This window comes from Phoenix dactylifera, chromosome 5 (genome assembly GCF_051530095.1).
Source record: "Phoenix dactylifera cultivar Ajwa chromosome 5, Ajwa_hap1_PhDact_Kaust_v1.1, whole genome shotgun sequence".
Taxonomy (NCBI): Eukaryota; Viridiplantae; Streptophyta; class Magnoliopsida; order Arecales; family Arecaceae; genus Phoenix; species Phoenix dactylifera.
The window spans coordinates 19,713,389-19,726,722 of record NC_143194.1 but is presented as its reverse complement, the minus strand read 5'-3'; the positions used below and the strand labels follow the sequence as shown (position 1 = coordinate 19,726,722).

Here is a 13,334-nt window from a genome sequence, read left to right as displayed (position 1 = left end):
GTGGATGGTGATTTATGAAGATTTTGATTTGGAATTGTAGGGGAGCGGCAAAACTTGCCTTCAAGTCCTCGTTCCGAAGATTGGTTCAGGATAATGATCTGGACATCTGCTTTTTGTGTGAGACACGGGTGTCCGAACAGAGTCTACAACGGATCCAACATCATTTTGGTGCCACATGGGAATCATTTTCGGTGGAGTCAAGGAGGCTATCAGGGGATATCCTTCTACTGTGGAAGCGGAGGGTGGCCACGGTGGATGTGTTTCGTAATTGTCTCCAACAAATGGTTATGGTAATTTCTGAACCCAATACTACTCCTTGGGTTTTTTGTGGTGTGTATGCTTGTACTGATTATAGGGAAAGGGGGATTCTGTGAGAAGAGGCCTCTATTGTTATCTCCCAGGGGGCCCCTATTCTGTTGGTTGGGGACTTCAACTGTATTATGGGGCCAGCTGAGAAGAGGGGGGGTAATGTGTACACTGATAAGGTGAAGAGGAGGGAGTTTAGGGAATTCCTGTCTAGGAATGGCTTGGTGGACCTCGGCTTCACGGGGGTGCAGTTCACTTGGTGCAATAACAGGGAAGGCCATGCTAGGGTGTGGGAGAGGATCGACAGGGATGTTGCTTCGCCGTGTTGGATTTAGTGTTTTCCGGCGTTCCAGGTGTGCCATCTAGCTCGAATTGTTTCTAACCACTGCCCTCTTCTAATCTCTACAGCTGACCATTCTTATCATCGCCCACCTTTTCGATTTGAGAGAGTGTGGTTGGAGTACCCCCAATCCTGGAAGATAGTGCAACAAGCTTGGGCCATGCTGGTTCGGGGTGATTCCATGCGGCGGGTCTCTCGCAGGTTGGAGCTCACCAGGCACAGACTTCGTAGATGAAACCAGAAGATGGTGGGGGACATTTTTAGGAGACTAGAGGAGGTGGAGACTTCCATTTCGGAGCTACAGGGGAGGGAGGATAGATTGGTGGCTTATCGGATGCGGATATGGTCTCTCTTCGGCAGAGGCTAGCGGAGCATCACTCTCTTTTGAGGCAGCAAGAGGTGTTTTGGAGGCAGAAGTCCAGGGTCCAATGGCTGCAGGAGGGGGATAGGAATAGCCACTTTTTTCATAGGTCCACCATCGTTAGGCGGCAGCAGAGTTAGATTAGATTCCTACGGAACGACATGGGGTCACGGGTGGAGGAGGAGAGCTCGATCTGATGCCTCTTGTTTGACTTTTTCCGATTGAGATGGTTAGAGGAGGGGTTTTTGGATGGTGGAGTTGCCATCCCGTGCCCGAACACAGTGGTGAGGTCATCGAAGAATGCTATGCTGATTGAGGAGGTATCGGAGGCAGAGATCAGGAGGGCAGTTTGGGCACTGGGGGAGGACAAATCCCCTGGGCCTGATGGGTTCTCCCTTTTTTTCTTTAGGAGATACTGGGGCATTGTTGGGAAAGCAGTGGTAGAGGCTGTCCAGCTCTTCTTCAGCTCAACAGTTATGGCAGATAACTGAAAGGCTACCTTTGTCACCCTGATCCTGAAGCGATGTGATGCATCTGAGCTTAGTCATTATAGACCCATCAGCCTTTGCACCACCTTGTACAAGGTGGTGGCAAAGATTCTGGTGGGCAAAATGCAGCCTCTTCTTCCTCGTCTTATTTTTCCAGAGCAAGGGGCATTTGTCGGTGGTCGAAGCATCACCGGCAACATCCTGATAGCCCAAGAGATGATGTGGGACATGCGCGGGTGCTACATGGCAGTAAAGCTCGACATGGAGCAAGCCTACGACAGAGTCCGATGGTCCTTCTTGCGCAGCACGCTAGTGAGTCTTGGCTTCCACGAGACCTGAATCTCGTGGGTCATGGGGTGTGTGCTGGTGCTGTCCTTTTTTATTTTGGTAAATGGCACGCCATCGCCTTTCTTCCGGTCGTCCGTCGGGAAACGCCAGGGTTGTCCCTTATTTCCATACCTATTTATCATCTGCGCTGATGTCTTGTCTTGTTCTTTGCGACAGGCATGTGGGGAGCAGGCGCTGGAGGCCTATGTCCCGGCGCCTGGTGCCCCACCGATCACTCACCTCCTCTTTGCAGATGACTGCCTTCTACTGGCCAGGGCCAGGCCTAGGGACACCACTGTTCTTTGGAGAGTCTTAGAGGATTACTATCTCGCATCGGGTCAAAGGGTAAATCTCCAGAAATCTACCATTGCCTTTAGCCCAAAAACTGAGGTGCGGGTACGATCGGAGATCGGGGTCTTCTTGGCATGCGAGCGCAGGATGGATTGTGGTGTCCCCATTACTGGGAGAAGGCTGCAGTCTCGGACTGTCAGGATGTGGTACACTGTGTGCAGCAGAGGTTGGAGGGTTGGAGGAAAGCCTCGCTTTCCATGTTGGGGAGAGTCTAGTCAAGTCTGTTCTCTATTTTATACCTGTCTACTTGATGTCGAACACCGTTGTTTCCAAAATAGTGTTGACGAGGATCGAGAGGTTAGCTCAAGTCTTTATTTGGGGTTTGCAGGGCGGCAGCCGAGGGGTGCATCTGGTGGATTGGGAGTCGGTATGCCAACCGACTAGTGCAAAGAGGCTGGGCATTCAGTTTTTGCTGACCAAGAGGAAGGTGTTGATCGCTCGGCATACTGCCAGAGTTCTCTTGGAGCCAAAGTCTCTTTGGAATCAGTTGATCGTCGCTCGGTATGGCACCGCCCCATCTGAGGGTAGGAGGGCTTCATCGATGTGGTGCGAGATCAGAAGGTTTTAGACTATGGTCCTCTCGAGATGCAGGTGGTTGATCGGGGATGGCCAGAGGGTGGATTTGGTGGAGGATGCTTGGGTGGATGAGCTTCTGTTGCGGCGATGGCCGACCCTAGTCAGTGTTGAGGCTGCGGATGGACTCTGTGTTTGTAATCTACTCCTCTCCGGAGGTGGGGAGTGGGATACCAGCCGAATTGAGCAGTTGTTCGGGGAGTCACTTGCGGAGCGGATTCGGTCGCTCCCAGTTCTGGGCTACCCTTGCCCTGATGTCCGGGTATGGAGCTCTTCCTATAGGTCTAGAGTCAATGTTGCTGATGTTTACTGCTTAGTCCAAGATAGTGGTTAGTTAAGGGCAGATTTTGGCGGGATTTGGCAATTTGGCTTACACCCTAGAGTGGCCTTATTCATTTGGAAGGTCGCTTGGGGCAGGCTACCGACGAGACTTCTGCTATACGGAAGGGGTATGGATATTCCACCCCAGTGCTCGGAGTGTCAAAGTGATAAGTCGCTGGACCATGCCATCTTCTAGTGCCACCAAGCGAGGAGGGTCTAGAGGCGGGTGGGGTTCCCCGTGGTGCTCTAGACTCATGCGGCGTCCTTTCTTCAGGTTCTTCAACGCTTGGCCGGGGCCTTGCAGTCCAGACCAGAGGCAGTTCGGACGACCTATACTATTTACCAGATTTGGCTTTGCAAGGAACACATGGACTTTTGGGGAGGGCTACCCCCACCGAGGGTAATGGTGGAGAGAGCCCGACTATTAGCCATGGAGACCTCTCAGGCAATCCGGTCGGATAGACATTTGATAGCTCGGAATATCTGGAGTTCCTTATCTGCTCATCGAGCGTCCCATTTGGTGTTTTTCACCTGGAAGCCCCTACTCTCAAGTTTCCTCAATGTCAATTTCGATGGATGTGTCCTAGAGAGAGGTAGGAGGGGTGGGACAGACTTTATTATCAGAGGGCCGGACTTCAAGATGATTGCTGCTGGAGATTGCCACTTGTTTGACACCTCGGTACCAAGAGCGGAGCTGAAAGCGGCCTGGGCGGAATTGTGCTATGTTCAGCGTGCTCTGCAGAGGAAAGAGGTTCTTCTGGAGAGTGACTTTGCGATAGTCATTGGATAGATTCTGCAGGGGTTCGAGGGAATCGATGATTACCACCCACTGCTGAAAAATATCCGAACTATGGTTTGTGGTGGGATGGTGCTCCAAGCGAAGCACATATTTAGAGAGGCCAATGGTGCTGCAGATTGGGTAGCCTCTTTTGTTGCCGTCCACTCGGAGGGACCACCTCTAGGTAGGAGAGGCGGAGTTGCCTAGTACACTCTGTGATGTACTGTTTTTTGATTTACTTGTTTGTATTCGTACACGTTATGTATGATACTTCCGCTTCAAAAAAAATAAATAAATAAATAAAAATAAACATAAGCTCAAACTAAGAGAAGCCTCAATCTGATAATAAACAGAATGCCACCCTCAAATTATAAATACTGTTTTTACTTTCCAGATAGCTCGGGGACCATCAATGGCACCCTCATTTTTTGGGGTGATGCCTCTCTGAGCATTAATTCGGAAGAATTATATCAATTTCCTGTTGCATTTCTCTCGGATGGCTCATGATTTATCTGAGCCTTCTTCCCTGCTGCTAATTGTGATGCTGCTGCAGGTACTGCTAGGATGATGCTCTTCCTGTGCTGTTCTTGGAAGACTGGAAAGGAGCTGCCCCGGCCAGGAGTCGGATGGAGTTGGATACCGGGCATGAGGTCTCGTCACATTGGAGGCAGGTCTGGGCTCTGTTAGTGTCCTCGCAGACTCTGGAAAGAGTTGGAGCTCTCGAATGGGGGTGCCCTGCACTGGTCTGATGCCAGGTGGCTGCTGCTGCAGCACCATGCTCACAGGCTGTGGCAAAGCTGGAGGGCTCACGTCCGTGCTGTTGGTCCGCACAGAATCAGACATCATTCTCACTTGCAGCTCATTTCGAAGTTCTGCAATTTCCGCCTGCAGAGCAGTGTTCTCGTCTCTCAGTTCATTTTTCTCTGCAGTAACCTGTTTATATTCAGCGGAATCAAGAATTCAATACACAGAAGGCGTCGCACGATAATATTACAAAAAGAATAAGACCATGACTTGTTCATGTCCTTGCAATGCAAGCCTTTTTTTAATAGATAAACAAAGCAGCACAGTGAAGGGGGGAAAGTAAATAATGATAGGAATCAGTTGAATCAAGTGAATGAAAAACTCATAAATTATGAGTTTGATCCTTAGTTGACTTCCAAGCACTTTCATACAGCCTCATTAATAAGCCATGCGCAGAAATTGGTTTTTTGTATCTTCTGATCAATTTGACAAGACAATAGGGACAGGAAAGACCATAAAGAATGTCGGCAAAGTGGATATTTTACTCTAGGGCTATTTCATTAACTTTATAATGTACGGTCCGCATGCATGTAGAATTGTAGAGCTTAATTCATAAACAAGGAGATGAATGATTCTAACTGGCTGAATTTTGTGCTAGTACAAAAGAATAATTAAACAAAGGATTCAATTTCCAAAAAAAGTGACTCAAGTTATCATATTGGCCCAAAATGATGATTGTCTTAGAACATTCTTCCTAGCGGAAGACTTAAATGAACCTAGAGAAAAATGCAAGAATGCTAGGAATCAAGGTTCACCATCTCGGTACCAAACCTCATATTAGTACCATCTTATTACAGTGTGGGTACGCAATACGATACGAGATGGCAAAATGTACCAAGTGTCGGTACAGTACAAAACTGCATGTCGGTTCGATTCCGACCGATACAGCAAACCTTGCTAGAGATACTTCAAATGATGCAGCCTAAACAACCCAGACCAATAGAGGAAGCTATATGTTGGAAGACTTGCAATAGGAGAGATCAAGTTTAAAATTTTTAATTTTTTTGAAATTTTATAAGCAATTGGAGCTCAAGTTGTATGTTCTTCAGATTTCATATCCCAAACACTTTAAACAACCTAAGTACACAGCCCCAAAAAATTTGTTAACAATAAATAAAATACAGAAATAACACCATATTAAGATTTTTTTTATTTTTATTAAAGTGAGAAATCTATTTCAAATTTATTAACAGTCAGCGATCTGACAATCCTTCAAGTTCAGACTGTTACACTCTATCCCATTAGAAAAGAACAAAAACTGAGATCAGGAGCTCTTTGTTTTTCCTTCTTTCCACCGCCCAGCTATCTATACCCTTTTCTTCATGCTAGAATGGAATTTGGCTATGAAATGCAAACAGAATTCCTCTTTCGTACTTGTAAAATCCTCCCAAGTTTTAAAGTTTCAGATGCAAGTTTCATGGAAACTAGAATTTTAAACTATTTTTTTGCTATTTGACTTCAACAACCAGCATCAATGATAAGATTGAAGTTTTCTGACCATGATATCACAAGTTGAAATGTGAGGGCTCATTACCTAGTCTCTCGAGCTTATCTTCCATTTGGTGAACGGACATCCTTCAATCAATCGCCAAAAGCCTAGTTCTGCACCAAGAGTCATAAACCATTTAAAATATTATGGTGCCTATTCCCACTCTTTTCCTACCAGAGCCACTTTTCCCTTGCTTTGAATTTATTTTAACTCATTTATTTAATAATACTTGAAGAAGGATGAGTTCACGGCATCAATGGATACTTGAACTGAGGATTTTTGAATGCTCACTAGTTGTCTACTTCAACCAATTCCCCTATATATAAGGTTTGGTGGTTCCAGACTGAGGATACCCTCTCTCTCTCTCTCTCTCTCTCTCTCTCTCTGTGTGTGTGTGTGTGTGTGTGTGTGTGTGTGTGTGTGTGTGTGGGTAAAGGTTTGCAGAAATGTCAACCCCCCACCCCACGAAAACGCATTCCCATTTGAACATCTTTTACACGTGGGTCCAAACAATCCCAAGGACACTCACATCTTCAAGCACATTATTTTTGTATCCCTGCCCTACCATGCAAGGCAATCCACCACAATTTCCACTTCTCGTTGATAACAAAAACTTGTGTTTACATATCAACAGTCTCCCAACTTCTGCAAGTATTGTTCCCCTTCTACTGGCCTTAAAAAAATTGCCTGAAATGTACCCACCATTACATACTGAACCATCGACCCATATTTCGGAATTTGAATACTCCATCCCGCAACAGCAAGTTGCAAGACCTCCCTCATAGCAAAATGTTCAAGAAGTTGGACAGACTCAGTTTGGCAACAATTTGAAAAAGCCCAAATAGTTTTGCCCTCTTCATTGTTAAGATTAATCCAAGCAGCGCCATCTCCAATTGCCTCCTGTGATCTACCCATATTGATTTCCATTCCACTTGCAACAATTGATTTTCCATTTTCCTTCTGACAATGCCTACTTTTACTTTATAAAGGAATTCATCAGCCAGTAACACACTCCCATTAGCCATTTTTCTAAGATTGCTGAGAAACATGTTCCTAACCCTCCATATCATCGACAGCCAATATATGACTTTTACCATATTCTTTGATTGCGACTTCTGCCGACACATGCTGAATTTTGCTGTGACCTTTCTAATACCTCTTGACTTTTGATTTACATTCAAAGAATTCAATGATTCAATCACAATCTCACTTATAAGTGTGTTTAGTTTCATCCTCCTTTTCTCTGGTTTCCGGATAAACCTATCATTTTTTTTTCAAATTCCAAATCCAAACACAAAAATATATGGAAATTACAAGTTTGTCTTGTGTTTCACAAAATTCATTTTTGTGCATGTGCCAACAGAACATCTTTGTATCCTTAAGGATGGAAACTTAGGAAGAACGTAGGAATCAACATGAAAGTGGCAGAGATGAAAACATTGAAATAGATGTGCAGTAAAATTAGAAAGAGTGGAGTGAGGAAAGATAAGATTAGAGGAGACATGAAAGGTATACAAATTGAGGATAAAATAATGTATAATGACGATATAAGGAGGTTCCAGCAAAGAGAAGTGCGCAAAGATAGTCTAGAAAAGGGAGATTTTAGTACCCTGTATGGAAGTTGTGGAAAAGAATTTGGAAAAATTTTAACACCAGAAATAGCCCTTGATTAAAATGTTTGGCAGGTAAGGATCTATAAAGCCAATCAGCACAAACTCCTACAGCTGAGACAAGGGTTTGGTTATTAATGCTTATGATACGTCACAGATACTGGAATTCCGAACTTCACCCAACCAATGAACATGTTTGTAAAAGATATCATTTATTATGTGAGTAAATGGAAATGTTGGCATACACAATGGACCTTCACATCAATCTTTCTTTGCAGATCCACATTGATTACCTCCAGCTAGCTATGTTATTACTTCTGCAATCATGTCCGAGTCACAAATTTGATACAGGGTCACAGTGCCATTATGAAAATAGGAAAGTTGGTGCGGAATAATTCAACCCAAGCTTGATAAAAAACCGCTTTAGTGTCTATAACATACCGATAAAAACACAATAAAAATATATAAGCTGTCTAAAGCCCCCAAAATCTTTTTATTTGTTGGACTAATTAGAAAGATCTGAAACAATGACAGATAAAAGATTTTCTAAAAAATAGATATCTCAGCATGTTCTACTGACGAAAGCAGGAACGTCATAAGTTTGGAGGATATTATCAAGGAGGCAGAAACTCCCACCAGTAGCACATTTGAAAAATTTGCATACATTGACCGACAGATATTTTTCTTTCATAAATTAGCCTTCTACTCTTTTCTAGAAACAGTAAAATTAAAAATTTCTTTTTAAAAAAATCTGCTAATTATAGTGTTAGTTATTATATGATTACTTTTTGTTTCAAATAAAAGCCAATGGAACCATTAAAGAGCATTATTCTTAGAATGTAAACTAAATAATGCCAGTTTAAGAAGCTTACATAGCTTGATTCGGTTAGCAATTCGGCATTTTCCTTTCTAAGTGATTCTACTTGGGCAAGAAGATCTCGCAGTATCCGAGAAGCATCAACCAGTATGGTCGCCTTACCATTATTCTGTCGAGCTGGCTCTGTAAATAGAGACAATATGCTTATCAAAAAGGTTGGCATGAAACTGCTAATTAGTTCAAGTGCTATTTCCAATCACAAGGTAATATAGAAAGCAGTCCACCATTTAATATGGTGGTTACATTAACATGCCAGCAGAAGTTGCAAACTTCCATGCTGGAAGACAGCATTTTTCCAGTGGGAACAATAATAAGGCTAAAAAAGTTGACTTCTTAACAAATACTAAATGTTAACAACACAGCAACAGATGAAATATTATACTAAATTTATTCTAGATGTTCTCCTAATTTGCATTTTTATCTTAATCAAAAGACACTCCCAAAAGGGAAGGTCGGTAGCTTTACAAAGTAATATGCACAATATGTTTTGCCATTTTCTGTCCTGAGAAGGAGTATAGAGTCGGACCACCACACTCAAATTAATTGAAAATCACAAAAATCGTTGCAAATACTTGATGTTAACGTCATATCAGCTAACTAATGAAGAAAATGGAAAATATGAATAAATCAGCATAACTTTCCAACATATTTCCATCTGAAAGTATTTATAGAGAACAGCCATATCGTATAAAATCAAGACATGAGACTTCAAATTGCACTACAGATGGCAAAGGAAAGATGGAGAAGTATACGCTGATAATGTTTATCTACACAAATTTGATCACTATTAAAAATTATAATGCATTTTTTGATCCCTCCAACTAATATGCATAATTTACTTATTGAGCATAACTATTTTTGAGAAGACCAGAACAAGTTTAGACAAGAAACACTACATCCAGACCATAGCAACTGAAATGGGTGATACATACCAAGAACACGACCCAGCTCGAGAAAGAGCTCATTCAGTTGCTCACGTTTAAGTTTCTCTCTCTCCGCTTTATGTATTTTCTTTGGAACTCTTCCCTGACTCTTTTTGTTAAGGAGAGACCTGCACCAAAAAGACTTTCAGCTACCATAACCAATGATATGACAGCATAACAGGTAGCATGATGATGAATATAAGATGCTATCACTAACATAGCCAAGAAAAACAGAAAAGAAATAGGTAAGGCTGGCAAGATCTGTCCATAACCAGATGAAGAACTCAATGCATGCTTAACTTATAGAAAAATTTTAGTAGTTCTGCTAGTTCTTTTTGTCTTTTAAACTTTTAAACCCATTGTGAGCAATCAAGTTTTAGATATATGGAGCAGAAAGCAGATACTCCTAGTTATGGTCAGCAGAAAGGCATATCTAAATCAATGACAAAATCAAATTATATGAATGGCATCTGTCTCACAATTGCTGCTTTACAACAAGATGAGCAAACACGGCACATAAATATATGTGTAGCAGCGAATATCTTTTACATTATTGTAGCCTTCTTGTTAGGTCATTTCTCAATTTCAAAAAATGCTATGAGTTACCATCTTTTCTTCAATAAAAAAGGGAAAATATATCTCAACTTCAAATATTAATTTCAGTTCATAGATTGTTTCATCCTCTTAGTTTCTAACAGACTTTCCTTTTTCCCTGTCTTATTTTTATCTACTCTAATTTTGAGTTTGTTCTACATAGAAATGTATCACAATACTTGAACGCAGTGACTGATACAAAATTACCCAGATAAGTATGGCATTCCTGAATTGGCACTCAACTCAAAGTCTTACGATCCAGATCCAATAAGCCTTTTTGTTGTCTTGATCTGGATCAAGCAATGTATTAACTTAAATCGGGGTTTCCTGCAGTCCTGCTTGACCAATGGTTTTATACCGCATTGAAGATAGTCAAACAAGAGCGTGGAAATTTATCCAAAAAGTTTACCCAGTATGCTTGAGACAATGTTTCTAAGGCACAAATGCAAATTTAGATTCGAAAAAAAAAAACCATGGGTCTAGCACAGCATGCAGATACTAGCATCATATAACAAACATTACGGATGAAATGAAGGGTAATTAACTACAACAAACCCGTCAACTGGCTCATCAGCTGCAACATTTGTCTCCTTCGCCATAGAAGACGGATGCTCTGAGACCGTGCTCGAGTTGCTTTTGCTGAATCAATAAAACCCTTCAATTAATTAGATTATATGTTCAGGGACATCACATGAGACCAATTCAGCCAATTTCTTTTCGAAGCCCAATAAACAGACACAAAGCACTGCCATCAACTCCAGCACTAAAAATATACTTAATTGCAAGATCTACACTTTGTCCTTGGAAATATATTCCAATATCAATATGAGAAGAAAAGCAACAATTCAGATATATATAAATAAGAAAAAAGGTAATTTTGATATGTCAAAAGATAATACGATTCCACCATCAAAATCTATTAAAAAAAGGGGAAAACATCGGCTTTTAGATACTCCACAAAAAAAACAAAACAAAACAAAAACAAAAACAAAATTTGGAATGGAAACAGATGAGAAAAAATCATAAAAATTATGCATTAGATCTGCATCAGAAACCACGGAAAAAGGATGAACCTAACACCTTCCCCCGCCCTAAATCGCATCCCAATATTCTCTCCGAAACCCTGAGTCGAAACGAGAACACGATTTTCCCCGCTAGAGCTCGCGAAAGAAGAGATCGAGTAAGATACCTCGAGGAATTCGGAGATCGCTCCGCGGTGCCTGAGGAGAAGAGATCGGAGTTCGGATTGAAGTAAGCTCCGGGGTTTCCTTTCTCCTCCGTCGTTTTGTTACACGAGCTCTGCAGGGAGAAATAAAGTTTTATATTCTTTTCTTTTTTTTTTGATAGGTTTATTTCTTCTTTCGGAACAGCGTACCCTTCCCCAGAAGACGTTGCGAGCAATGTGAACTGGGTCTTCTGACGAACTCTGGAGGCTAAACCCGGTATTTCGCTCCGAAAGACGCTCTATGTAGTTGCGAGTCGCAGCGATTCATGGGTTTGGACGTGTTCGGGGACCTCGTTGGGGCCCGAGTGACGTGATGTTTTTTTTTTTTTTTGGGTACAACTTTGCGTGATGTATTTAAGTTGTGCAGGGTGAACCGTGGGGGTAGGAGACCGTGGAAAGGGGTCCGACGCCACGCACCCGCGTGTGGCGACCACCCTCCCCGCTTTCAGCCGCAGGCTCTCAATGTATGCTGCCACGTGGCTTCAGATAGGGTCTGCAGATCAGCAAGTCCATGCCTTAGATCATCGAAAAATTATACCCTACACTGCATTAATCCCATGGCCGTAAATGCAGCCAACCACGACCATTCAATTTTATAGGCTTCTTTCATCAAGTGCCCCTCTCGGTGCACCTTTACATAAACAAGCGTGTCTATAATTAGCTACATTCACAACCATGTGGTGCATACAGTATAGAGTATAATTTTTTCAGATCATCTTAGAAATGGAGCGCTTTAGCTGGTCTCGGTAGTAGATATTCTCCTAGTGTTGGATGCTAAACGCAAAGGATACAAAAATTGTGTGAGAGCCCTCCATCACAATTTTCAAGATATGTAACATGGTGATACTATAATAAGCAAGTACATTGCTCCCTTGCTAAATTACCAGCCGGTGTAGAAATTGATGATTAATTGAAGGATGATTGATGCCACTCACCCACTCATATATCAATCACTGATTGCCATATAATAGCAATGTGTTGGGGGGTAGATCATTGTAAACTTCTATTAATAATAATTTTTTTTCATTTAAAGCCAACAGCCCTATGTTGCAGAAATTTTGCATTCCAATTGAAGTCCATGGAGGTTTGGTCCATCGTGTCTGCAGCATCCTCACAAGAAGCTGTTTAGCAGCTAGCTCTTTTCCTTGTTTTTATATCCTTTTTAGGGAAATATGGGAACCCAAGGAAGGGGTCCACCTTTTAGTTGTAATTTTTTTTTTTTTCTCTTTACAAGTACATTGCACCTAATTTATTTGGGAGGAGAGAAATTTGGATCATGGCTATGATTCTATCAATCAAAATTTGATAAATATCTCTGTAGTCTAAATTCATCAAATTCACATCTCTCGCCCCACCCCCCCCCCCCCCCCCCCCCCCCTTTTCCTGCATGCAAAAGAAGCATATATGATTGTACTTTTTTGTAAAATATTTCTTATTCTATAGTGTTTATGGAACTTGAAAACTACACTCCTTGACAACATGTTGTGTAAATAGACTCATTGACTTTCATTTAGTATCCCATGTATAATTGCAGAACAACCGGATGCAAATTATGCTACTAATCATGGTAGCAGCTCAGATTCAGAGTCATGAATGGCCTTATGAGTTTCTCAGATTTTGCGAGCATTGATACCGATAGGTCTTCTCATATCATGGTGGCCTAATATGTGTGCGCGTGTGCGTGTGTGTGTGTGAGAGAGAGAAAGATGAATTTTTGGACCTCTTTTTTTCAGCTTTCGTTAGAAGAAGCCGACAGTAAGAGAGGACAAAGTTTATTTGGTAAAAAGATGAGAGTATCTATAAATCCATGGAGCATAAAATGATGTTAGTTTACATCATGAAGTAGAGAGGTAGATGGAAATTGAGTTATGAAAGAAATAGTTGTTATTCATTTTTATAACTATTATTAAAGTATGAATGACTGCAATCGCGTGGGATGAGATCAGGAGTTTCTTGAAAAAAATATG

The 13,334-nt window shown here is 41.9% G+C and overlaps 2 protein-coding genes across 2 annotated transcripts; one reads left to right on the top strand and one right to left on the bottom strand.

Annotated features, from left to right (window-relative positions):
* Positions 1–988: 988 nt before the first annotated feature.
* LOC148703441 (uncharacterized) lies at positions 989–3,080 on the top strand. Its single transcript, XM_088722979.2, has 6 exons — positions 989–1,142; positions 1,242–1,447; positions 1,529–1,807; positions 2,000–2,392; positions 2,502–2,674; positions 2,765–3,080. The coding sequence occupies exons 1-6, from the start codon at positions 989–991 to the stop codon at positions 3,078–3,080; spliced, it is 1,521 nt and encodes a 506-aa protein (XP_088579105.2).
* A 1,105-nt stretch (positions 3,081–4,185) lies between these two features.
* On the bottom strand, positions 4,186–11,460 carry LOC103716796 (transcription factor BHLH062-like). The gene is made up of 5 exons (XM_008804960.5): positions 11,332–11,460; positions 10,698–10,781; positions 9,558–9,676; positions 8,621–8,748; positions 4,186–4,778 (listed from the first exon to the last, which is right to left on the bottom strand). The coding sequence occupies exons 2-5, from the start codon at positions 10,739–10,741 to the stop codon at positions 4,347–4,349; spliced, it is 723 nt and encodes a 240-aa protein (XP_008803182.1). The 5' UTR covers positions 10,742–10,781; positions 11,332–11,460; the 3' UTR covers positions 4,186–4,346.
* Between the last annotated feature and the right edge of the window lie 1,874 nt (positions 11,461–13,334).